The sequence below is a fragment of the Staurois parvus genome, unplaced genomic scaffold (genome assembly GCF_062004578.1).
Source record: "Staurois parvus isolate SC_StPar_1 unplaced genomic scaffold, SC_StPar_1.0 ptg000488l, whole genome shotgun sequence".
NCBI lineage: Eukaryota > Metazoa > Chordata > Amphibia > Anura > Ranidae > Staurois > Staurois parvus.
The window spans coordinates 1,028,012-1,054,955 of record NW_028318284.1 but is presented as its reverse complement, the minus strand read 5'-3'; the positions used below and the strand labels follow the sequence as shown (position 1 = coordinate 1,054,955).

The 26,944-nt window shown below is 39.6% G+C and overlaps 1 protein-coding gene across 1 annotated transcript in view; it reads left to right on the top strand.

Annotated features, from left to right (window-relative positions):
• The window catches only part of COL8A2 (collagen type VIII alpha 2 chain), a 280,497-nt gene extending 253,856 nt beyond the window's left edge, over positions 1 to 26,641 (top strand). Inside the window, exons 3-4 of the mRNA XM_089689649.1 lie at positions 3,655 to 3,829; positions 17,887 to 26,641. Coding sequence (XP_089545775.1) covers positions 3,667 to 3,829; positions 17,887 to 19,808 — 2,085 coding nt within the window. The 5' untranslated portion in view covers positions 3,655 to 3,666 and the 3' untranslated portion in view covers positions 19,809 to 26,641. The remainder of the gene's footprint in view (positions 1 to 3,654; positions 3,830 to 17,886) is intronic.
• The last annotated feature ends 303 nt before the right edge of the window (positions 26,642 to 26,944 follow it).

Below are 26,944 nucleotides of genomic sequence, written 5' to 3'. Positions count from 1 at the left end.
GTTATGCAATGGCCAAGTCAATCACCTGACCTGAATCCGATTGAGCATGCATTTCACTTGCTGAAGACAAAACCGAAGAGAAAATGCCCCAAGAACAAGCAGGAACTGAAGACAGTTGCAGTAGAGGCCTGGCAGAGCATCACCAGGGATGAAACCCAGCGTCTGGTGATGTCTATGTGTTCCAGACTTCAGGCTGTAATTGACTGCAAAGGATTTGCAACCAACTATTAAAAAGTGAAAGTTTGATTTATGATTATTATTCTGTCCCATTACTTTTGGTCCCTTAACAAGTGGGAGGCACATATGCAAACTGTTGTAATTCCTACACCGTTCACCTGATTTGGATGTAAATACCCTCAAATTAAAGCTGACAGTCTGCAGTTAAAGCACATCTTGTTTGTTCCATTTGAAATCCATTGTGGTGGTGTATAGAGCCAAAAATATTAGAATTGTGTTGATGTCCCAATATTTATGGACCTGACTGTATGTAGTATTGCTGCAATACTCAGGAGCTAGAGAATTTATTTTGTACAGTTTTACTAACACATGTCAAAGTTTCAAAATTGTGCTCAGGCATTTGCTTTTGTTTTACCCTCTGCCACGAAAGGGGTTAATATATATATATATATATATATATATATATATATATATATATATATATACATATATATATATATACAGAGAGAGAGAGAGAGAGAGATTTACTATGTAGTTTATATTCTTTCACTAATGATAGAAACCCCAATTATGACAGGAAAAATATAAACTAATAAAATATTCAAATTATTTCTTACAAAATGAAAGCAACCTTAAATGATACTAAGTTATATTCTTGTTCTCCAAAAATAACACATATGTATCTACTGCTTAAAGAGTAACTCTATTTTTGTGGAGAAAAAAAACATTCCCCTCTGGGTGATCAATGTACATTGCAAAGATTTTAACAAACTTTGTTGTAGATTCCTACCTTTTGTTATTCTGAAGAAATAGCTGTTTGTTTATCTGTGTCCATGTGCAAGAGAATCTGTATTAGGGATTTCATAATTATCAATCAGTTGTTCTACTTGCAGGGCTCTAATGAGCAAAACTGCAGGGTCTGCATCCTTTTAGACGTGATTTCCCTTTGGGAGTATCTCACCAAAAATGACATTTTTGATGCAGGGATGACAGAAACCTGACTTGTATCTTATTGCAGACTTCTTGGCAATGAGATATCTGGGGGGTATTCTGTACAGCATCTATGTACAGAACGCCCCCAGGCTGCCATATTGCTTTCACAGAAAATTAAAGTATTGCAGATTGAAAAGGAAAGGTAATTTTAATAACACTCAATTACAATATGATCAATTTTGCAATTGTATATGCTATATCATTTTTTTTATTTGCTATTTTTTCACCACAAAAGTAGAGTTACTCTTTAATTGCCCTGTAATCAATTTTTTATGAAATTGTTTCTTACTGTGTTTCCCTGCTTCTTGTAAATTACTTTTTCTTGCAAAACTATTTAACTTTTCCTTTTTCCCCTCACTAATGTTTGTTTGGGGGGAGCAATGCACGATAGTCATGGTCATTACACTGCTCCATGCACACTACAAATCCCATAGCTCATAGTCTATCGCAGGAGCAAGCAAGAGATGGTGGCTACATTCCTACATACAGTGGGACCATGTAGAATGAACATAGACACCCTCTAAAAAGAAGTCAGATCACAGCAGCCAAAAAAGGAATTTGGAGATTTGGAGGAGAATAAAATGAATAGAAGGTACTTTTTTGAGTTTAGAATACATACTTAAAATAGGTCGCTTTAGTGTCACTTTTAAGGTTAAATTATGCCAGTGCCAAAAAATAAAATTGCTGCGAGCCTAAAGTGGTCAAAAGGGGTTCCTTAAAGTGGACTTCAAAGTCATACCTCTCAATTTACCAATAAAAAGAGGTCTATGTCCAACATCTAGGATTGTTAAAGTAGCTTAGATCAATATCCAAGCTATTGTAACCCAGTGCACCTTGTCCAAGTGTTTTTAATGCATAAATTACAATTTTTAAAACCTCTACCATATGGTCTTGGCAGGGGTGGATGCCCAAGGAGGGCATTTTTACTAGATATAAGAAGGTTATTGAGATCTTAAAGTGGTTGTAAAGGCTTGAAGGAATTTCTACCTTCATGCATCCTATGCATGAAGGTAAAAAAACCTTCTTAAAACTTAATGAGGGGCTGAGGGTGAGATGAGCCCCATCTCGATCCAGCAATCTGCATGAGTACTTTGGCTCTCTTGGGTCTCTCCCTTCTCATTGGCTGAGACAGAAATTGTAGCCAATAGTTTCTGCTACTGTCAATCACAGCCAGTGAACCAATGAGAAGAGAGCAGGTCAGGACCAAGCTGCACTCCATGTGTGAATAGACATACACTATGTTGCCAAAAGTATTGGGACACCCCTCCAAATCATTAGATTCAGGTGTTCCAATCACCTCCATGGCCACAGGTGTATAAAATTAAGCACCTAGGCATGCAGACTGCTTCTATAAACATTTGGAAAGAATGGGTTGCTCTCAGGAGCTCAGTGAATTCAAGCGTGGTAACGTGATAGGTTGCCACATGTGCAATAAGTCCATCCTGGAAATTTCCTTGCTATTAAATATTCCACGGTCAACTGTTAGTGGTATTATAACAAAGTGGAAGCAACTGGGAACAACAGCACACAAGTGGTAGGCCACATAAAATGACAGAGAGTTGTCAGTGCATGCTGAAGCGCACAGTGCACAGAAGTCACAAACTGTCTGCAGAGTCAAAAGCTAAAGACCTCCAAACTTCATGTGGCCTTCAGATTAGCATAACAACAGTGCGTAGAGAGCTTGTTGTCAGGAGAACAGTACTTGTCTGACTGCACTGTGCCAAAAACAAAATTTTGCTGGAGGGGGATTGTGGTGTGGGGTTGTTTTTCATGGGTTGGGCTTGGCCCCTTAGTCCCTGTGAAGGGAAGTCTTAAGGCTTCAGCATACGAAGACATTTTGGGACAATTCCATGCTCCCAACTTTGTTGGAACAGTTTGCGGATGGCCCCTTCCTGTTCCAACATGACTGCACACCAGTGCACAAAGCAGAGTTTTGTGGGTGGAGGAACTGGACTGGCCTGACCTCAACCTGATAGAACACATTTGGGATGAATAACAGCATAGACTGCGAGCCAGCCCTTCTCGTCCAACATCAGTGCCTGACCTCATAAAGAAGAATGGTCAAACTTTCCCATAGACACACTCCTTGTGGACAGCCTTCCCAGAAGATCTGAATATAGCTGCAAAGGGTGGACCAACTCAATATTGAACCCTACAGACTAAGACTGGGATGCCATTAAAGTTCATGTGTGTGTAAAGGCAGGTGTCCCAATACTTTTGGCAATTAAGTGTACTAGGCAGCTGCCCGGGTGCCCCCATAGTAATCTGCTTGCTATGGGGGCACTAAGCAGGAAGTAGGGTCCACCTCCAGGGGACCCGTGGAGGTGGAGAATTGAGGCTGCTCTGTGCACTGTCCACTGCAGGTAAGTATGACATGTTTGTTATTTTTACACACAAAATAATCTGCCTTCAACATTACTTTAAGCTTGAGGCATCACTGATACAGATATTAATGTGAATGTTTTATTCCATCTCCCTTTCCAGTTTAAATTCAAGATGTCCCTGGGACGTAGCACTTTATTCCTTTTGGTGGCTGCTGTGGGATCTGTGTCTGCAGGTGGACCAGCTGGAGGAGCATACCCTCAAATGAAATACATGAACCCAATGATTAAAGGACCTTTGGGTCCACCCTTCAGAGAGGGGAAAGGACAATATTTAGGTAAGTTTAACTCAGTATCAGATGCTGATCTTAGTAATTATATTTTACTTGGTTATTACCTGTATCCATAGTATGACAAGAATGAATTAAAAGTAGAAACATTTCTCTATGTTGGGCTTATGGATGCCAGTAAGAGCAGTGTTGGAAAATTAAAATGTGATTTCTGATTGGTTGTGTTGACCTAATTTATTTTTATTTATACTTGCTTTTGTCAAGTAATTACTAATAGTGCATACTCCTTTGTCAACAGGTTGGTACTAATGTTTAGCACATCTATCATAGCAATACAAGCATACAAGCGTGCAGAAGTTTCACCTGGAAGCCCAAATGCCATTGTAGGCATTTTTCATAATTAGAATCAACAAACACTCAGATTCAAAGGCGTATTATTCACCTGCTATCTTTCAGCGCAGTTTTGAACCTGACTTTTCCATGAGGAACTATACAACCAATTCATTAAAACATTTTAAGGACTTTTTAACAATGCAAGTTTGCCTGCGTTTGGTTCAAAACATTAGTCTGGTGCCATCTGCAGGGCATCCAGATGTTTGCTTGTGATGATTGTGAAATAGCTTCTAGTTACAGTAGGTTCAATTCTGATGCAGTAATCCGACTTCAGAATCAACTAAAAATGTGAGGATCTATTTTGCAAAAAGTCCAGAATATACGCAGATATGTTGACACAGTAACCTAAAAATAAATGTCTGTACTGATCTATTCTTCCTGCTACAAATGGTTACTGAATGCTAGTGCTCATTCTCTAGATACAGCAACTCCATATGAATCTGCATATAAGAAAATAACACAAATAAGTCAGACAGCTGAACCTTTAGTTTTCATTACTATTTTCCTCTGTAAGGTGTTCAGTATGGAGAATATTCAGTAAATAATAGTCAATGGCCCTACCCAGAATTAACTAGAGGCTATACAGCAAGTCTAGATCAGTGTTTCTCAACCTTTTTTTCAGTCAAGGCACCCTTTAAAATTATGCACAATCTCAAGACACCCCATTCTAAAATGTAAAAAAAAAAAAATAATAGTCCTTCATAACGCAGCAACTTCCACACATGCAGGACACCCAACATTGGAGGTGATTTGGTCTTCGCAAGGATGCTGTGCAGGTGCCCGACATCCTCTATATCAACCGAAGACATCATTGGTTACTAGGATGCCAGCGGCTAGAAGGTTGTGATGGTGCACAATGAAAATCCGTGGCTTTGTGCAACTAAAAGGCAGGCCTGATCCACCTTCTGGTTTGTGTACAATGTTTGCGCAATTTTGATATTTTACCAAGGCACCCCTAATTACACATGAAGGCACTCCAGGGTGCCTGGGCACCATGGTTGAAAAAGGCTGATCTATATTATTTCATTTTGGCACACAGTTGATAATTTAGCCTGCTGTAAATGAGTACCGAATTCTTTTATCGCATGATATCTTCATCACTGTAGTATTTTTGTTGCTGTTATCACTGTGATAGTATTAATTCTCCTAGCAGATTAAAACTTAACTCCCATTTAAATAGTTTTTCTTTAGTTTTAGATAAAAAGAAAAAGAGTTAGTGTTAGGATTTGAATACTAAATTGATAAATCATAAGGAAGCACTTACACCAATATAAATCTATAACATAATAACATGCATCTATAAAGTATCTTTTTGATCTTCAAATCAAGGAAGGTCATACTGCACTCAAATGACCCACCCAAAAGACAGCTGCTCCAACTAAACGTTTGAAGATATAATAATATCTTATAGAATGTAATCTAGTATATAATACAGCTACACTTTTTTAATTGAGATAAAAACATATGCAATTATATGACCCAAGTGTGGGCAAAAAGGTTAGGAGGGAACCTACAGTAAACAAATTATTTTAAAAAGTGTGTGGCCCTTTAGGCCTGGTAGGACTTTTAAGGAGAACCCCACCTCCAAAAAGTGAGGGGGAAAAAATGTGTGGGGTTCCCCCTAAAAGGGATACCAGGCCCTGAGAGATGGTGTCACCATGCCAATTTAAGGGAAACCTCACCCCAAAAAATGAGGGGGAAGCATGGGGTCCCCCCTAAATTCCTACCAGATCCTTGATCTGAGCAGAGGCCTGGCAGGGCAGGAAAGGGGGGGGGCGATCGAGTGCCCACCCCTTCCCTGCAGCCACTGGGCCAGGGTTGTGGGGAGGAGGCCCTTGTCCCCATCGGCATGGGGACACCATCCCTATGCCAACAGCACATGGCCTGGTAAGCCGACCCCCCCTTCCTGCCCTGCTAGGCCTGTTTTCAGAATAAGGTCTTGGTAAGCCGCAGGAAGGGGGGTGATCGAGCTCTCCCCTCCCCTGCAGTTTACCAGGCCATGTGCCGTCAGCATAAAGATGGTGTCAGCATGCAGATGGGGACAAGGACCTCTTCCCCTTGTGACCCAGTGGTTGTGGGAGTCTACGGGCAGGGGGACTCATTAGCACCAGGATACCCCTTTAAATAAGGGGGGACCCTTATGCTGCCCCCCCCCTTGTGTACTTGTACCCCTACCCATTCACTAAAGGGTTAAAATTAGAAAACATAATGATGCCAGACTTTTTAGACACTCCTTTAAATTAACAAAAAACAAAACAACAGTTTTAGACAAGTCCTTTAATTAAAAAAAAGCTAAAAAAGCAAAACAATTGTTCCATCGATGTAATCCATTGTCAATCACGGCGTTCAGCATTGTCTGAACGCTGCCGATTCACTGCACTAAAAAAAATTGCCGGTCAGATGTTAACAATTGGGTGGGGCTAGTAGTGACGTCGGCAGTGACATCACCGCTAGCCACTCCTAGTTGTGTACATCTGACCTGCAAATGTCAGACCTGTCATATTGCGGCGAGTGCTTGGTGGGTGTGGACGGGTTGGCAAGCATCAGGTTTTTTTTTTTTATTTCAGCAAGTCAGCGTCATCGTGACAACGCTGGACACCATGATTGACGATGGATTACAACGATGGAACCATTTTTTGGCCTTTTTTTTTTAAAGGACATGACAAAAACTGTTGTTTTGTTTTTTGTTCAATTAAAGACATTTTTCAAAAGTCTGGTCTCTTTATTTTTTAATGAAATTAACCCTTTAGTAAATGGGTAGGGGAGGAAGTACCTCTTACTCATTCACGAGGTGTGGGGAAGCATTTATTTAAAGGGGTACCCTGATGCAAATGACCCCCCTGCCTGCAGACCCCCACAACAACTGGGCCAGGGTTGTGGGGAAGAGGTCCTTGTCCCCATCGGCATGAGGACACCATCCCCATGCCAAGGGCTTGTGGCCTGGTAAGCCGCAGGGAGGGGGTGCTCCATCATCCCCCCCTTTCCTGCCCTGCCAGGCCTGTTCTTGGATCAAGGGTCTGGTTGGAATTTAGGTAAGACCACATGCTTTTTTTCCCCCAATTTTTGGGGGTGAGATTCCTCTTAAAAGTCCTACCAGGCCTAAAGGGCCTGGTATGGCTTTCAGGGGAAACCCCATGCACTTTTTAAAAAAAACTTTTTACTGTGGGGTCCCTCCTAACCTTCCTACCAGAAGTTACCAGAAGGGTCTGGTTTGGATTGGGGGAGGACCCCACGCTTTTTTTTTTTTTTTTAAATGTCAGTCATGCTGCAGCAGGTTCTAACATTGTACAGATGTGCAAATTTGCATGTAGTTTAAGGGGACCCTCCAGGCATGATATTTAAGGCAATTGTTCATTTTTTTTTTTACTTTACTGCTTCCCTGCCACCCTGCTACAGGGTAGCAGGGGTGTGCAAAATCACGGATATGTACGTGATTTGCATTTCTGGTAGGCCATTGGCGGCTAGGCATGTCAATCATTGGGTCCCGGCCAGAGATTCCCAGCCAGCACTCGGCAATCACCGTCCAAAGCTGACAGGGGGCAGACCTGTGTGTAAACAACACAGGTCTCTCCTCTGTCAGCATGGACATGTTGTTTTGTATTTCTCTGCACAGCAAACAACATGTCTCCCTAGTAAAACAGCACAGAGAACACATAGTAAAACACACACAGCATACAGTTAACCCTTTGAAGTTAACCCCTTCCTGCCCAGTACCATTAGTACAGTGTCGGTGCTTTTTATTAGCACTGATCACTGTATTAGTGTCACTAGGAATGTTAGTGGCAGTTAGTCAGTTCCCACCCAATGTCAGAATGCCCGCTGCTGTCCTGCTAAGTCGCTGATCGCTGCCATTACTAGTATAGAAAATTGAAAAAAAAATATTCCAGTATATATATCGCCATTTGTAGACGCTATAACTTTCATCTAAACCAATTCATTTACACATATTGGGATTTTTTATTGGATATGTTTAATAGCAAAAAGTCAAAAATATTGTTTTTTTTTCAAAATTGTTGGTCTTTTTTGTTTATAGCACAAAAAGTGCAGAGGTCATCAAATACCACTGAAAGAAAGTTCTATTTGTGGGAAAAAAGGAAAAAAATTAAATTTATGTACAGCGTTGCATGACCGCGCAATTGTCAGTTAAAGTAATGTAGCGCCGTATCGCAAAAAATGGCCTGGTCTGGAAGGCAAGTAGTTAAGCAATGAAAAAAGTTGCCCCATTAAAAATGGTACTTTTTGACTTTTTTTTTACTGATTCATGTCCCTCCGAGCAATAGCCAAGCCCCCATACCCTTTTTATGGCCAATAACTTGCATATAAGTCTTCAAAATGGGCACTTTTGAATTTACAAGTTCTAGTCCCGTAGACTTGCATTTAGTTCAAAGTTTGCGGTCGAACATTCATTAGGTTCGAACATTCGACCGTAAACTGAGCGCTGGGTGTTCAGTCCATCACTGCTATAAATATTTTGCATTGGGAGTCCCACCATGCTTGTCCTCAACATGTACTAACATATTATAACATATATACAACAAAAATATTTTTCCAATAACATAATCATGAGATATGGTCTAAATAGCCATATGTAACTTACACCTGTGTCAGACAGGAGGAGGGCGCACTAACACTGTAGGAGCCAACTGAGCTGACATATCCCTGGGTGAGCATAGAAGCACATAAACAGAAGATTCACTAAGAAGGAAAAGGAATATATTATACCCCACTCCTAAATACACATATTTTAGAGGGTGATAATCATCCCCACTTACCCTGGTAAACTACCAGCAGGTATGCATGGTAACAGATCATAGGACAAGGCAAATGTTCTTTGTTTACGAAAGGCAGGCTCTTTGTAGCAACATCTCTTGTTTGGGGCTCAGTGATACTGAGTGGGCTCCAGCACAAAAAGAGTATTTTGTGCTTGTGTCAACAGCTGCCAAGGAATCAGCATTAAGCTACAATGGGCATGTGTGCATCTCAACTCACAGAGCAATGGTATGAATTCAGGGCTTTAGGAACACAACAAGGAGTTTCAGGTGTTGACATGGCCTCCAAAATTCTCCAGCTCTCAATCCAATCAAGCATCTGTGGGATGTGCTGGAAAAACAAGTCGATCAATGGAGGCCATATATCGCAACTTACAGGACTTAAAGGATCTGCTACGGAAAGATTGGTGCCAGATACTACAGAGGTCTAGTGGAGTCATGTCTTGCATGGGTTATGGTGGGTGGTCAAAATGTTGTGGCTTACTGGTGTACATCTAACACAATCCAGCAAAGCAGGTCCAACGTATTTGTGTGCCAAGCCAAATGCCAATATTGGGATTGATCCACTAAAGATATAGGGACAGCCCACCTAGCAGAGTAGGGACTACTTCCTTTCACCCTATTTACTAAGCATAGTGGACAATCCGTGTATCTTCCATTTAACACGCACGCAGACATGCACACACACTGATTTTCTCAAACCTTCTTGCTAAATATCATACTTCCTATTTATTTAAGATAAACCCAATAAATGTCCTACAACATTAAACAAATGTGCTTTTTAAAGTATGAGTATTTAAAAGCAACACTTTCATTTATTTTTTTCCTTACTACAAAAAAGTAGAAATTCCACTTTTTTCTGGTATCTGGTAAATGCTCCTAATCTGCAAATAATGTAAGGGAGTGGAATCTGAAAAATGAGAAAAACAACATTGTGAATTACTCAAATGACCACGTTTATATTATGTTACATTCCCATCGTGAGCTGCCTGTCCAAATGCTTCCAGGGAGAAGTATGACTGTATGTCTGCGTCTTTCATAAGTACGGTATGGGAATGTGAAACAGCAGCCCATTCAAAATCAAATTATATTTAGCAATTAAATTCAAATTCATCACATATGTGGATGTGTGCAGTGGTGTTTATTTGGAAAATAAATGGGAATTTAGAGTGGAGAAAAGCTACTTTCCTTTTATGGGGATTTAAAGTACGCACAGCTCTCACATTTAGTTTTATGGCTAATTTAGATGTACAGCAGAATATGCAGTCTTGGCATTCTTTGAAGACTAGTCCTCCATACTTAGTGCTTACAATCTATATATAGTATGGTGGGCATTAGTTTTCAAAGGATTGAAACTGTCAGAATAAGAAAAATGTCATTTAGCATGGATTCATTTATCAACATAAATGATCATATAACACTAGAGAGAAATTCTTCATCCTGGTATTGTTTATATACAATGGATATTAGAGGTGTGCACTCAGTAGCACATTCTAATGTCAAATATATTTATTTAAAAGGAATGTATAGAGTTGTTGCTTATCTTTTACTTTTTATTACATTCAGGACAAAATAATACACAATAAAATGTTGTATATATTTTAGGTAAATGTGAAATACTGCATAGGAACATTCAATATTGGCAGCCAGCAAGTGGTACATTCAGTGTCCTAGTATAATTTGGCCTGCTGCTGTTCAACTCTGTTCAAATGCTTATCTAAATGATAAGAGGAATGCAACATCCCTCCTCAAACTCATACAGCCTCATGTATATCTTCAGCTGGAGAGAGACAGTCATATAGAGTAACCACATATGGGCTTATTCAGATCCTCAGTATTTTTTTTAAACTGTAATGGAACCACTAATGTTAAAAGGTTACAGTAGAAGTAATAATTTTGTAAAAATAATTGAAAGTGTAAAACAGAACTCCAGTTACAAATAAAGAGACAAAAATAATAGCCTAATAAAATATAAAATAAAAGCAGCTTTTGTGGCATTATTTACCTTTGTGTTTGTGAGAGACCTAACCAGAACAGGGTCTTTTGGAGGAGACTGCAGGCTAGTCTCTTGCCTACTGACTATGGGCCCTGGTGTTTGAGGGGGCTCTATTCTTTGGGAGGTGTGTACCTTTTGGAGTAGATTTACTTTGGATTCAAGTCCATGTCTCCTCAAAACACATAGACTCTGAGAAGTGGAGGACCAAGATACAGATTTGGGGTCTCGGTGCCCAAACCAACATTGACTGCTTAAATCCCCCTCCTAGCAGATGTTAATATAATCAGCTCAAAGCAACCTTATGCTGATATCTCTTATTGTTTCTGTCTGTTGGCTAGTCCTCCTGGAGGTTCCTACATGATGAGATTAGTCTGGTGTCAACATTACCTTGTTATCTAATCAGTGTGGATGTTTATCCCAATGTGTAATATTTGTTTTTATTGTGCATGTGGGGACTGACCCTATTTCTGAAGTATATAAAAAAAAATTCTGTTCAATAAAGAGTTCCTTGTTGCACCTAAGCTAGCATCGTATAGACCTCAGGTGCTATGCCCAGCTACCCCAGGACCTTAGTCCTGTGTCCCAGCGGCGAGGGAGCATTTCTCTGACGGAGGCACCAAGGCGGTTCATCACAGCTATCCCTGACAGTGCTTTTTTTCTACCATTAGATGTCTTCAGTCTGATAGCCAGCATCATAAACCGAGCTTCTTCTGGGCCCAAGCGGTCATGGACACACCCTGGCCTGTGACTGGACAGTGAAAGGAGAAGTAGAGCAGTAATGAGCTTATCTCACTCTGTTTCCCTTCCTATCAGCATGCTTATTGTCAGCACATGAACTGACTGGCTCTTTGTGCAGCTTCTTCCTCTCATACCAGGTCAAATTCAGAAATTACACTGCCTGCATTTAAAAAAGATACATTTACTGATGTAGTAATCTTTACAGAAAACTATTTATCTTCAATTAAAAGGGTAGAAATTGTTGCTGACATTTTTAGATTAAATGGGCAACGCCACAAAAGTAAATGATCTTTGCAGGGAATAAATTTTAAAGAATGGTCAGTGGCTTTGTTGCACAAACATGTCCACATAAAGAATTGCTCGGTAAATGTTTACTTTGGGGTCATGTTGATTCATGTTAAAACTCAAACAGCAGCACTGGTTGATTGATGCTATAGTCTCAGTTGTTTTTGCATGAATTTTTTTAGGTTGGCCTCCTGCCCATGTGAAGTTGTAACAGTTATTAAAGCAGCAAGTTTTATGTGGGATCTAGATACATGTCCTCATCAAGCTCCTATGTGTAGTAGCGTGCAAACCTTGTAAAAATTACTTTATGGAAGCACTTTAGTTTTATTTACACACTTAATGTTAAACTTATGGCAGATATAAAATGCACAATTTAAAGCGGAGCTCCACCCAAAGAGAGAAATTATACTTTATGGCTTTGTCCCTCGCTCCCCATTAAGGATTGGCTCCTTTGGGGAGCGGGTACCCGAATTTGACAGGTACCCGATCCCACTTCCGGTGCGATCTCCTAAGGTGATCAGAAGCAGAAGTTGTCCTCCCCCTCCCTCCCTGTAGTCTTCTGGGTCATGTGACAGGTCCCAGAAGACTACGGGATCATTCACAAAGCACAGCACTACTTGCGCATGCGCAGTGGGCACCAGGCTGTGAAGCCGCAAGCTGTCACAGCCGGGTGCCCCCACTGAAGATGTAGGCTCCGGGGAGAGAAGACAGCCGGTGAAACCAGCCATGATGAGGACACCACTGGACTAAGGGACAGGCAAGTGTCTGTATATTAAACAGTTTTTGTAGCTGCTGACTTTAATTTTTTGTTTATTCAACTACGCTTTAACCTATTTGCATAAATATGTATTTTGCACAGAACTAAAATAAAGATATGAATCTGTCCTGATATCAGCTTTCTGTGATAGTATATCAGTACTCACACTGGAAAAGCCTATTAGAACACTATTACTTTGTGAATTGCACTCAGTCAACATGCTGACAGGAAGAGACACCAGAGTGATGATGACCTCATGAGTGTCCTGATTGTGCTTTATCATCCAATCACAGGCTGGGTACAGGCTGCTGACCAAGCTGTATTGCTTAAAGTGGAAGTAATCCACTACAATACCTACAATAAAGCTTGCCTGTAGGTAAAAAGGATATCTTCTAAACATGCACCGTTTAGGAGATATTTAGGTTTTTCTTTCAGCAGCGCATGCGCTCTGAAGGAACAGCATACCCGTGCTGTTCCTTGAGAGCATTCCGCCGTGTCCCGAGACTCAAATGCACATGCGTGGGAGTGATGTCATCGCGGCTCAGCCAGCCAAATGGCCGGAGCTCACGCACCCAGAAGGAAAACTGGGTTAGAATGGAAGACTCTACAGTGGTAACAGCGCGCCACTGGAGGGCTTTGTTTTAAGGTAAGTTTTGCATAATGTGCTAGTAGGCAATGCATACTAACACATTACTATAGTGTAAAACCACTCCTTCTCACTCAGTTATCTAAATCCCAATGACTCAGTGGAATGCCTTCCACCCCAGAAAGGCAAGTACAAACAGTGATAATGAGCCACATAAATATTGATAATAAAAAAAATAAATAAAATTATGCGTGAAAAACCCAAATTGTGTTCTGTACCTAAAAATAAAGAAATAAACATAGTGCATTATCCGTATAACTTAATTTGCCTACAAAACACCTCAGTGTACCCGTGTGGGAAAAATATATAAATAAATCAAAACACTATGTGCTACCAGCACTAAGTGACTGCAAACGTGAAAATCTATCACAGCAAGAAAAAATGAAAGTGAATGCACAAACACAAACAAAACAAAAACCCAAACACAAGATCTCCTGTCAATCAATGTACCTTACCAATTTGACAAAAGAAACCAAGTAGAAAACATGCTGCAAATCCTTCCTTCAATTGCAAACCAAATGGATGATGTGAACCCATACAATCAAATAATAGTGAAAAAGGTGTCTTCTGTATTTTGAGGTAATATGGGAACAAGGAAGAACTGTGTATGACTACGCATATCTTTGGACAGTTCACTACATAAGAAAAATCATTTTTGGACACTGGATGATTTTTAGTGACTTTTTGAATTTATTTAGAAGAATCATTTTCAGAACACAATTTGGGTTTTTGCACGCATCATTTTTATTTTTTTTTTATTATTAATATTTATGTGGCTCATTATCACTGTTTATACTAACACATTACGCCTTTGCCTTGCAGAGGATTTTTTTTTCCTTTTTTAGACGCGGTTTACTATCACTTTAACTCCAGTAAACAAAAGTGACATCACCATCTTAATGCTTGGAATAAACTTCCAGCAGAGGTAGTGAGCCAGTCAACAGTAAATAGCTTCAAACATGCTTGGGTGTAGATCTATACTCAGACAAAAAAGCTAAAAAAAACCCCATAAAACAAAACAGAAGGAAAAAACATTGGACAGACTCGATGAACCACTCGGTCTTTTTCTGCCGTCACTTCTCTATGTTTCTAAGTTTCTATCTTGTAAATTTAGCTGTTCACATGGATTTCAGCTTTAACACTGTTTGCATCTTACAAACAATTTAGCACATTTGATTTTTCCATTTTCACTCACATTTTTGGAAACTTTAAAATTACACAGCAGTTAGTCCCTTAGTCCATCATTTTTTTTTCTTTTTAGGGTACATGTCAATTTAGGTATTGGGTCAGATGACAGCAGATGACATTTTAAATCACTGTCATGTTGAAAGGTAAATTTCTTCTATAGAGTGCATGCTGCAAAGAATATACTGTAGCAGCTCAAGCAATAGCTACAAATGTGTATGTATCAGCTTTAAACATCATTGGTAAACTCCACAAACATGAATATACCTATATCCATATATTACAATAAAGGAACCTCTAGGATAATGATATATTAAAAAAAGGATAATTGGAGACAGGTATTCTTAGTAAGTCAGGTTCAATTCAGCTGACATTTTTGATTTATCCTGCCCTATATTATTAGAAAAAAACACACGCAATTTTGTTTAATTGTGCTTTACAACCAACATACAAAATGACCGGATCCTAAAAACAAAATCACACAGTTTATTTTCTTGTGCAACATGATCCAATCAAAAGAGATTTTGGGACATCTCAGCCAAACCTTAGGATACTGCATAGATTTCAAAATGATTTCTAATGACTTGGCCATACATCAGTTCTATAGGCAGGAATATAATTTGCAAAAGTAAGAAATTCAACACTTGTAAATCTCCCTAATAGTGGGTGTCTCACAAAGACAAATGCAAGAGCCCTCTATACAATCCTGAAAGTTATGGCAGGCAACAATAGTATGACACCTAAGGATCTGCACACATCTCATGATAATGTCTTCATTCATGAGTCTACCCCAAGGAAAACAATAAACAGGAGTGGTTTTTATGGAAATTTACCAAGGAAGAAAACACTGGTTTAAAAAAAAATTTCTGCCCATCTTAAGGAGAAAAATTCTTTCCACAATATTATATTTGGGGAGAACACTTTATGCCAACACAAAACCATTATCCCAAAAGTGAAAGAAAGTATAATGGTGCAGGACTGTTTTTCTGCCTCAGTCATTTTCAGTTAATGAGGTTCAGATCAATTCTTGTCCTGACTTCATTCCCACTGAAATGTTGACAGGAATAACTCAACCAGAAAGTGGTTCAAACAGAAAGAACTGAATTTTAGAATGGCCATGTGAGAGTCTTGACCTAATTCCCATAAAAATGCTGTGATTATTTATTTATTTCAGGTACTTATAGAGTACCGTCAATTTACACAGCTCTTTACATATATATTGTACATTCACATCAGTCCCTAACCCTCAAGCGGTGTACAATCTAAGGTCCCTAACTCACATTCATACAAACACATATTAGGGACAATTTAGACAGGAGCCAATTAACCTACCAGCATGTCTTCAGAGTGTGGAAGGAAACCGGAGTACCCAGAGGAAACCCATGCAGGCACAGGGAGAACATGCAAACTCCAGGCAGGTGGTGCCATGGCTGGGATTTGAACCAACAACCTGAATACTGCCAGGCGGAAGTGCTAACCATTTAGCCACCATTATGTAGTTTAAACCAGTGTATATAGGACAGGGAAAGCCAAAATATATGGTTTGCATATAGAAATGAGCATATAGAAACCTCCTATCCACACACTATAGTTTGAACGGACACTACAGAAAGTAATTAAATCAACTTTAATGAGATCCTAGATTGTAAGCTCTGACGAGCAGGGTTGTTTCCTCTTGTACCAAATTGTTTTGTATCTGTAATGTCTACCTTCATTTTGTAAAGCGCTGTGCAAACTGTTGGCGCTATATAAATCCTGTATAATAATAATAATAATGAGCATATGGCATGAGATGAGCTTATACTGTACATATGGCAGTAGAAAATGTTCTGTGCATTTTCTGTTATATTATTGTGCTTTTTGATTAATAATTAGATGACATGCGTTAATTGGATTCATGTGAAAATCCAGATTTATATATCTATATCTATGTCATTGTTTACCTTGCTCAAAGTTTGATTAGTGTATGGTTGACAGAAAAGATGTTTACACTGTGGGAAGGCATCAGCAAATTAGAAATAAAGTAGCTAAAAATGTCAAATAATACCTTGGGCCGAGCTATTGTGTGCCAGGTGTAATATGCTAAGCTTTATTATGTGTCAAATACTGTATAAAAAATCATATTTAATGCCAATTATAATGTGCTATTACAGATTTGGAGTAAAGCCACAACATTAAATCAAGGTTTGGGCAACCTTTAGTGCTCAGTAGGGATGAGTGCGAAATATGTTGAACTTGATTTTGTTAAGAAATTAGCAGATTTACTTTCAAATATGCTCTCTAATTCCACCTCCATTTCCAAAGCAAACTTAGACAAAACTCAACACAAGCAACTTACAATTGCTCGCCAGGAAGATTAAAAACAAAAAACATTTACTTTGTCCACTTGAGTATTATTTAGATAAGTCTAGGTATTCCCCATCATAATAACATTGTCTCCCTCCCTCATCACTACTGTAAGCGAGAAACCTTTGTCAAACTGGCAAAGACTGCTTTCTCACCACTGACTTCGCTACAGTGAATGGGTGTTGCTTATCAACAAACCTAATTACTGTACTTTGTGTCACCTCCATGTTTATTATTTTATAATCTTAATTTAAAAAAATACGTGTATTATACAGCTCATGGATAAAAAAAAAATGTGATCATAAAAAACTGAACATCTTACTTCCTTGTAACATAAGTACAGTCCTTTCAAAACACTTGAATAATATAAAATGAGGGCAGAGTGAATCATCATCATGTCAATTTACTCAAAATGCATTCATTCAGTTTAATAAAAGGAAGAAAATTAAAGTAAAAAATAAAAATTATGCAATATCCTTTCCCTTATTTTTAGTTTTTGGTGTATCTTCACTGTATGTGTTGTTATTGAGCTTTTTTGGACAACAGTAAAAGAGTTGCTAATCCTGTTCTCTAAAAGCCCTCAAAGACCTTAAAAATACCTAAATGACCTTCAACCATCATTATTTCACCTTCTCTTTTAACTCCCATGCATTTAACCTATAAGTGAAATTTTGTTACAAAAATGGCACATTTTACTTTTGCAGATTTAAGCCAAGCAAAATCAGTCACACCAACTACTAAGTATGCCATATGTGCTGTCAAAAATTAAAAACTATATTTGATCTGTTGTGATATGCTGTCTAGTGTTTAGTATCAATTATACAATGACCAAATATGCAAAGCCATATTTGCAGCAAAGTCTAGTACATTATCAGATCTGCTGATCAGTATAATTTGCAGCACCTTATTAGTTTATAGCTTTATGTGTTTTTAAACAAACATTTGCTGAATTACAAATAATTTATAATTGGCTTTATTTTATCTTTACAGATACACCCCCAATGCTTCCAATGGATCTTAAAGGAGAACCTGGGCCAGCAGGAAAACCTGGCCCAAGGGGACCATCAGGACCACCAGGACCCCCAGGAAAACCAGGAGTTGGAAAGACTGGCTTACAAGGACAACCAGGCTCTGCTGGTCCACCTGGTTTTTCCAGTATTGGCAAACCTGGTTTACCTGGAATGCCTGGTAAAAGTGGACCGAAGGGATTACCTGGTTTAAAAGGGGAGATTGGAATGAGAGGTGAACATGGACAAAGAGGGTTGCCTGGTTCTCCTGGTATTCCCGGTGCTTCAGGAATCTCCACTAATGGAAAACCAGGTGTGCAAGGTTCTCCTGGGCAACCAGGCATTAGGGGTGAACCTGGGCTAAAGGGTGAACCAGGACTTCGTGGAGAGAAAGGTGGAAAAGGAGAGTCTGGGCTTGGGAAACCAGGAATTGCTGGAATTCGCGGGCCTACGGGTCCTTTAGGGCCCATGGGGCCACCTGGTCCACCAGGGAATGGAAAACCAGGCCTTGATGGATTACCTGGAGGTCCTGGAGACAGAGGAGACGTAGGTCCACCTGGGGCACCTGGTGTAGGGGGACTTCCAGGACCTCAGGGCCCACCAGGAAAATCTGGAGTTGATGGCATTGGTAAACCAGGCTTAGATGGATTACCAGGATTACAAGGACCAGTGGGTCCTAAGGGGGAACCAGGCATCCGAGGGTTGCCAGGTTTACCAGGGTCACCAGGATATGGAAAGCCTGGTCTACCTGGTTTGAAAGGGGATCGAGGACCTTCTGGGATGCCAGGTGCAACAGGAGATAAAGGAGAGCCAGGTTTAGATGGTGAAGTTGGTGACCAAGGTCCACAGGGAATTATTGGGCCACCAGGACTACCTGGGTTAATGGGGTTACCTGGAAAAAATGGTTTGCCTGGCTTGAAAGGTGACGTGGGACCTACTGGTCCTCCAGGTTCACCAGGACTTCCAGGAAACCAGGGTCAGAGTGGATTTGTGGGTAAACCAGGGATACCTGGTGAAAGGGGTCTTCCAGGACCCCAGGGACTTCAAGGGCCAACTGGACCAAAGGGAGATGGTGGGTTAATGGGACTTCCGGGTTTGCCAGGTCAAGTAGGTAATCCAGGGTCTAAAGGAGAAGGTGGGATTCCAGGTCAACCAGGTCCTAGAGGCTCAGCAGGCATTCCTGGACTGCAAGGGTCATTGGGCCCTATGGGCCCACAAGGACTACCAGGTCTGAAGGGGGAGCCAGGACTACCTGGACTACCTGGTAATAGCATAACTGGTGAACCAGGTCCGTTTGGCCCCATGGGCCCACCTGGATTTGCAGGCCCCCCTGGTTTAAATGGGCAACCTGGGCCACCAGGTCCACCTGGGCCACCTGGTCCGCCAGGAATATATGGTGATGGAACCATTGCTGGTCTACACTTGCCTGAAGGTGGTGTGGAAGGAGGTTCTGTTGGGAACGACAAACCTGAAAAGCCTCAGTACGGCACTGGAGAACTGTCTGCTAAAATAGCCCCTGCATTCACTGCCATCCTGACTACACCATTTCCTCCATCTGGCATGCCCATAAAATTTGAGAGGACTTTGTACAATGGTCACAATGGTTATAATCCTCTTACTGGAATGTTTACTTGTACTGTACCTGGAATCTATTATTTTGCTTACCATGTACATGTAAAAGGCACCAACATCTGGGTTGCTTTGTATAAGAACAATGTGCCTGCTACCTACACTTATGATGAATATAAGAAAGGTTATATGGACCAAGCTTCTGGAAGTGCAGTACTAGAACTTAAAGAAAATGACCAAGTTTGGGTTCAGATGCCGTCAGATCAAGCCAATGGATTATACTCAACAGAGTACATTCATTCTTCTTTCTCTGGCTTCCTCCTCTGTCCTACATAATGGACATACATTTCCACCCTTAGTTAAAAACTATCTTTTAAAAAATTACATGCAAAACAAATGAAAACTTATCTATACATACATATATATCCACTGGGAAAAAAAGCACAGAGAAGACATGAATACTTGTTCAAGAGGTCAAACTGAAGCAAGACCTTTTTAAGTTCCTCTTCTGACAAAGTTTGCATTAAGGTCACAGAACAGACCTGCAAACTTGTGGCACAAATGGCCATACTATGCAATTTGATGTTCTTCAGCTTAGAACATAATGGAATTTTCAGATGTTCCTTAAGTATTGTGTTTTTTCTTTGTAATTTATCTGCATCTGCAACATGTGTTGATTAGTATTGTAGTTGTGAGAACACTGCACTTAGCGCAAGGAGGACAGTTCTGCCAGGTTGACCACAGTTTTTAATTTTCCACATTCTGCCTATTAAGAAATGTACACTCTTTATATTTTGGGTTTTTTTTTCTTTTTGTATTACATATGTAATGTTGTGTTTGATGGCATCGTACAAGGTATGAAAAAAGTCAGAAATACTTTGGGTCTAGGTTTCTTTAGTTCTGTACAATACAAAGATATAGAGAACATTTAACTAGGTTATCCGGTAATCTTTTTGCTTTGTGAACTAAGCAAATAAAAATGAAAAAGTGAAATGCGAGTTCTACTGTGAAACATTTGGCCCAGGGTAGAGCCTTTAATAATTTCTATTATTAAGATTATTCAGATGTAATGCTATCTTCAGAGCAGACATGCTCAAACGTCTATGGAAGAAACAGTGGACCCTCAATTAACACAGTCCTGTTAATTCCTTATGCTGGCAAACTAATTGTTAGCAAATGAAAAGTTGACCTGAAATCATAGAATTTAAACAGTTATGGATTACAAGCTCTATTCAGCACCAGCAGCTTGTTGACTCACATGGCACTTTGCAGTAAAGAACTAAACCAGGGGTGTCCAAACTATGGCCCTCCGGCTGTTGAAGTAAGAAAAGTTCCATCATGCCTCTGCCTCTGGGTGTCTGGCCTGGGGATGTCAGAGTCTTGCAAGGCCTCATGGGACTTGCAGTTCCTCAACACCTTGAGGGCCATAGTTTGGACACCCCTGAACTAAACATTCGGTTTTTGCAAAGGCCAATATGAACAAGGTTTTGAAAAATCTGATTACTATTAAAAGACACATTCAGTTGTATACAGTGTTACATTGGCATTTATGTGCTTGACTATTTTGATTAGTCAATCTTTGTATTTTTATTAGTTGATGGTGAACGGTTTTAGAATTTGTTCCTTGTAGAATTTCGCCCAATGAACAGTTTGTGTTGAATTTGAAAGCAATGAAAATGTGAAACTTTGGTGGGGCAAAGTGTCTTGTCTGGTATAAGGATTTTCTGAGAGATAGGAGACAAGAATGGTAATAGAGCAATGTAATTAGAATACAAGCAGTACAAACTGATCAACTTCTTAAAGGCTAAGTTCACCTTTTTTTTTTCTAAAATCCAGCTCCCCTATGCATTAATGTACTATTAATGTACCTCAGTTGCAAATATATACAAGCTCTCTTTGATCTGGAGAACAAGGCCTTACTTTAACCTTTTGTAAATTTCTTAGAAAGCTTTTTAAAATCCTGGAATGTAGACAAAGGACAGAGGAGCATCTCTCCTCACGTGCATTTACCTGGCTACCAGAGCGTCTCTACAGACATGATTGGCTAGATGGTGTGTCCTCCTCTAATATAGTTTTGGTAAATCTAAGGCTAGGTTCACACCTATGCAGGTTGCGTTTGAGCCGATTCTGCATTGCGTTTTCCATTTTTGCACTTGCGTTTTGATGCATTTTGCATCTTTTTCTTTTTTTCTTTTTCTTGTTGCTAGGTAGATTTAAAACGCAAAACACATCAAAAACGCAGAAAAAAACGCAGCAAAACTGCAATACATGCTTTTCTGCAGAGTTTCCATTGACGTCTATAGAACCAAAAACCAACTTTTTGCATCCAAAAAAGTCCCTGAGTCTTTCCAAAAAACACACCAGGTGAAAATGCACAGGTGTGAACATGTCTCATAGGAAATCATGTTAAATGGACTGCACTGCGTTTCTGCAAAATGCTGCAGAAAACAATTAGGTGTGAACCTAGGTTAAAGGAGATTGTACAATCAGATTGTATAGTGTATGACCACATGTATACTCCTAAAATTACCTATTTGCACTTTCAGTGTCATTAATTGGTAACGGCACACCAAACACAGAAACAAGCACACATTTTGCCACATGAAAAAACAGGTGACAAGTGCAGCAAATAATGCAACACACACCACTCCAAAATGTCTCATGAGCTACTTTGCCACGTGTAGCACAGCCCAGTGAAATCAACGGTCTACCCTATCTGTGTCACTGGAAAAACAAGCCAAAAAACATGCGCTCCCTCCACTCGCAAAGTGAATGGGGCCTGAAAGTGAAATTGATGCGTTTACATAAGATCAATGAGGCTTCATTCACATCTGTGTGTTTCCGAATACATGGCAAACGGCACAGAAAATATATGCTTTGCCATAGGTTTCAGAAACACGTTGCAAATATGCATCGTGTTTAAGTTGTCATATCATGTTAAAAGCACCCCAAATGCGGTAAAACACACCAAAAACTGCGGTAACGCATTGTGCTCCACTCAACAAAAAGTGTGTGGGGTTTTTCTGGGACGATTGTTGCGAGTGTGGTTCGAGTGAATGGGCTGTACTATGCATGACGAGTGAAAATGCTCCAAAACACCCAAAACAAACACATGCGGGAATGTGAGTCTTCACTACGTGGAGGTGTGAACAGTGCCTGACAACTGAGTGTCTCCGTCCACTCCCTCCTACGAGGGCCATACACTATGCAATCTGATTGTACATCTCTGTAAGAGTTCCTTTACATTTACCAGAACTATGGAATAGGAGGACAGACCTGAACAATCTATTCAATGTGTATTAAATCAGACAGGCCCTTGTACTACATAGCTGATGGGAGGAAGGTAGTATTGTAATGAGGGAGGTGTGGTCCAGAGTGGTGAACACTATGAACCCTATCATGCCCTCTACTGTGATGCAACAAGGAAGTGAAGGCTTCTGGGAGGTGGCCTACAGGAAGTGAACGCTGAGAAATCATCTAGGAAATAAGACAATCTGAAAATCTGTTCAAACATTCAAATAAACTGACAAAAAGTAAACCTCCCGTGGAAGTGAGAGAAAAGCACATTGGGATGGCTGGGCCAGATATGGCATTGGAAAACATTTCTTTATATTATGAAAAGTGAAATTCTGCCTGAAAAGGTGAACTTATCCTTTAATATGGAAAACCTGTTTAGAAACAAATATTATTTAGGCCTTGGACACACTTGTGTCATTTTCCAGTAGGACAAACCTTGTTATGATATGGAACCTGCAACCCACAGGGGAAATGACTCAAATCAATAGAGGCAAGTTACATCTCTGCACTCCAGCATTTGTAATTCAGTTTTTTGGCAGTATCAAGAGTTTTTAATCGTGATTTCTTGCATTTTTCCTCCTGCAAATTTCTTTTCCCCTATGTAAAGGCTTTGATATTTCTGCTGTTGGGATAAACACAATAATATATTTGATACATGTATGCTGCATGTTTCCATTTTTTCCTATGGGCATGAATATGCATTAATTGTATACTGTAGGGTTGAATTCACTTATAGAATAATCCATTGAAGTTTTGTTCATCTATTTTTTTGTATTCAACAAAGTGCAACCAAGTTACAGTCATTTTTGACTTCCAAGAAACTCAGAATACGTGAAGGGTAGAGTAAAACGTGGGCAAAACTGTACCCCAGAAATGATAAGGTAACACCCACTTTAGTTCATTGAATAGTATTTTAACCTGCAGGCCTCCTTTACTGGATCAAGCAGTTCTATTTCTATAGCAAATCAGCAAAACATTTTTTGATATACTGAATAAAAAAAAAAACTATTTGCAATCAGTATGGTTAGAATATTTTATGTTAGAACAATAACTCTGGTATTATGCCAATCTATTTACTTAACTGCTACCCAGATATACTGCTACAGGGCGGCACAGGTGCACAAGTCACTTATATATATGTGATTTTGCATTTCCGGGTAGGGGGCATGCGCCCCCTACCCGCACCGCCGCTCACGACTGCAGCTATCAATCACCGGGTCCCGCCTGGTGATTACTTGCCGGGCATCGGCAAGTAAAGCAGTGTGTTTACAGTGAAGCACACGGACACAGCTTACAGTAAAACATCACACAGTTAACCCTTTGAGCGCCCCTCATGTTAACCCCTTCCTGCCCAGTGCCATTAGTACAGTGTCAGTGCTTTTTTTTTAGCACTGATTACTGTATTGGTGTCACTGGGGATGTCAGTGACATCAAGTCAGTTCTCCCCAGTGTCACAATGCCCATCGCAGTCCCGCTATAAAACGCTGATCGCCACCATTCCTAGTAAAAATAAAAAATTCCAATATCTATACCGCCATTTGTAAATGCTATAACTTCCATGCAAAGTTAAAATATAAAGTGCTTGTGAGCTACTATGGTGAGAAATGAAAGTGCATAAATAATTAATTAATTAAATCTAATTAAAAGAATCGTGGTTCACAGACACTGAACACTTACTCATATAATAGTGTATATAAATTAACTGAATATTAATATACTGTGCCGCGCTCCACTACATAAATAGAGCGGCATATTTCATGTAAAGTTAATTTCCACGTATTAACATTTTGGCCTAAATTTATGATGAAATTTGATTTTTTTTATATTTTTTACTTGACATGTTTAATAGAAAAAAGTCAAAAACTATTTTTTTCCTCTAAATTGTTGATCTTTTTTTTTCTTTATAGCGCAAAAAATTAAAAATGCACAGGCAATCAAGTACCACCAAAAGAAATCTCAGTTTGTGGGAAGAAAAGGATGTACATTTAATTTGGGTGCAGCATTGCATGACCGCGCAATTGTCAGTTAAAGTAACGCAGCATCGTAACGCAAAAAATGGCTTGGTCAGGAAGGGGGTAAATCCTCTGGAGGGCAAGTGCTTAAAGAACTAAATTAATAATATCCTTGCTGCCGATAGGCAGGGACAGTCTACCTGGAAGTCTTGCTGATCAGCTATTTTAACAATGATGGCAACTTTTTTAAGATTTGGAAAGAAGGATAGAGGAATTAGGACACCTGTAAGGTCTTGATTGCTGTCTGTGGATTTGTGAAATTAAATCCTGAATTTTGATTTGTCCCCAGAACAGTAATAGAAGGGAAACTTTCCATTATGGACACTAGTTCTGGTGACCCTGGTGACATTCCCTTGCTTTGGAAGGATTTCCTTTCACTTCTTGTTCTAGCTATGAGACAGAAAGTGAAGGGAAATCAACCCAGTTGGACATGAATGGCAGAAAAAAAAACCTGAAAGGGGTTGTAAACCATCCCTACTCTATCCAAAATGAAAAACAAAATGTTTAGGTTAGTTTTACTTTAAAGTGTTACTAAACCCAGGATCCTGCATTATATCTGGTCTTCCACACAAAACATGGAAGTGCAATTGTTTTAGTAAATATAAACTGCTAAATACCTTTTCTCATCAACAGTTTGAGCAGTCTTGTGACTTCTATCAGTGTCCAGCTGAGCACTGGTTAATGCTTGTAGGAGGAGTTTTCATTCTGCTCTAGGAACATGCAGGACCCCTGACACTCTGCCTGGACAGTGCTGGTTGGCCCTGTGCTGATCACAAGAACTCTCCCAAGAAAAAAAAAACTCTTTAGCAATACACACACAACTGAGCATGTGCAGAGTGACTCCACATGATATGTCTTATCAGGAGATAAGAGGGGGACATTGGAAGAAGGGGAGGATCAGAGAAGTCAGGATCAAACAGCATTTTTACACAATGCAGAGGAATAACCCCTTAGGTTCCACAGTGAGCATGCTTTACTGCATATACAGACTGGTTTAACACTTTAAGTCACTCCATTGCTATCACTCTTGGAAGCTATTTGGCTTTCTTCAGCTACCCTCAGAAAACAGCATGGCTGAAAGTTGGTGACCTTGCAGTTGCACAGCAGAGCTTAAAAACCAGCTAAAAAGGGGGGGGGGGGGGAAGCACAAATATATTATCTGTTTGAGGTCACCTGACACCTGAGTACACTCCAGTTTTCTTTTCCTTTTTTGCTTTAGTAAACCAGCTGATCAATGGGAGTTCCAATTAGGATACCACTGCCCACCAGTAGCTGAGGATCAAGTATAAAAAATGTCTATATTTATCCTGAAAAAAAAGCTAAAAAATTTAAAGTTTTTACTAAACATTGATTAATTTAATATACAAATCACATTTGCTGGTACAATCAATAGTTTCATGTACATATTTTCTTGACAGTTGTTTATTGAGGTTGACCAGCTTTCACATTTGTTGTTTTCTGAGGTACCTGGCCTAGTCTATAAAGTCACTTTGTGATTTACATATTGTGGCACAGTCTTTTTTTTTTACAAAGTCATTCGCAGAAAACATGGCTTTCATGACAATCAACTGTATGGAAACTATTAATTACAAATCGTGTAAGACATTTGGAGCCTACTTGACTAACTTTATGTGAACACTATTATATTTTGCACCATGATAGAATCAAGAATGTTGTACAATGCATTCTCAATTATTGGGCACAAAAGGTTTTAGCAGATGTATGTCTCATGTAATTTGTTTAGTAATTCCAATGTATGATGTTTATGTTATTTTATTTTTCTTGAGTGGGTGGGGCGGGATCGTTTAATGTTTCTTTTCACCATTCAGTGCCTTTTTTAATAAAATACTGTTTATTGTATTCTTTTTTTTACTCAATTGTTTGAAATGGTGCTATACCCTACTTACCAATGTAGCTATATTCATATAGTGCAAAATAATCTCATTCTTGACAGTGGTTTTAAAGCTATCATTCCTGTTTGGTCCTGCTAATATCATTGAATTTGTATTGATTGTGCTTGAATTGTATTGGTGTAATGACATTTGTTAAATTTGCATCTAATATTAACCATGTCACTGCAGGTACAGGCTGTGAATATGCCATGGTCACAAGTCCGTAAAAGCCTCTAACGACTCTGGTGGTGTTCATATAATGTGTTTCCAT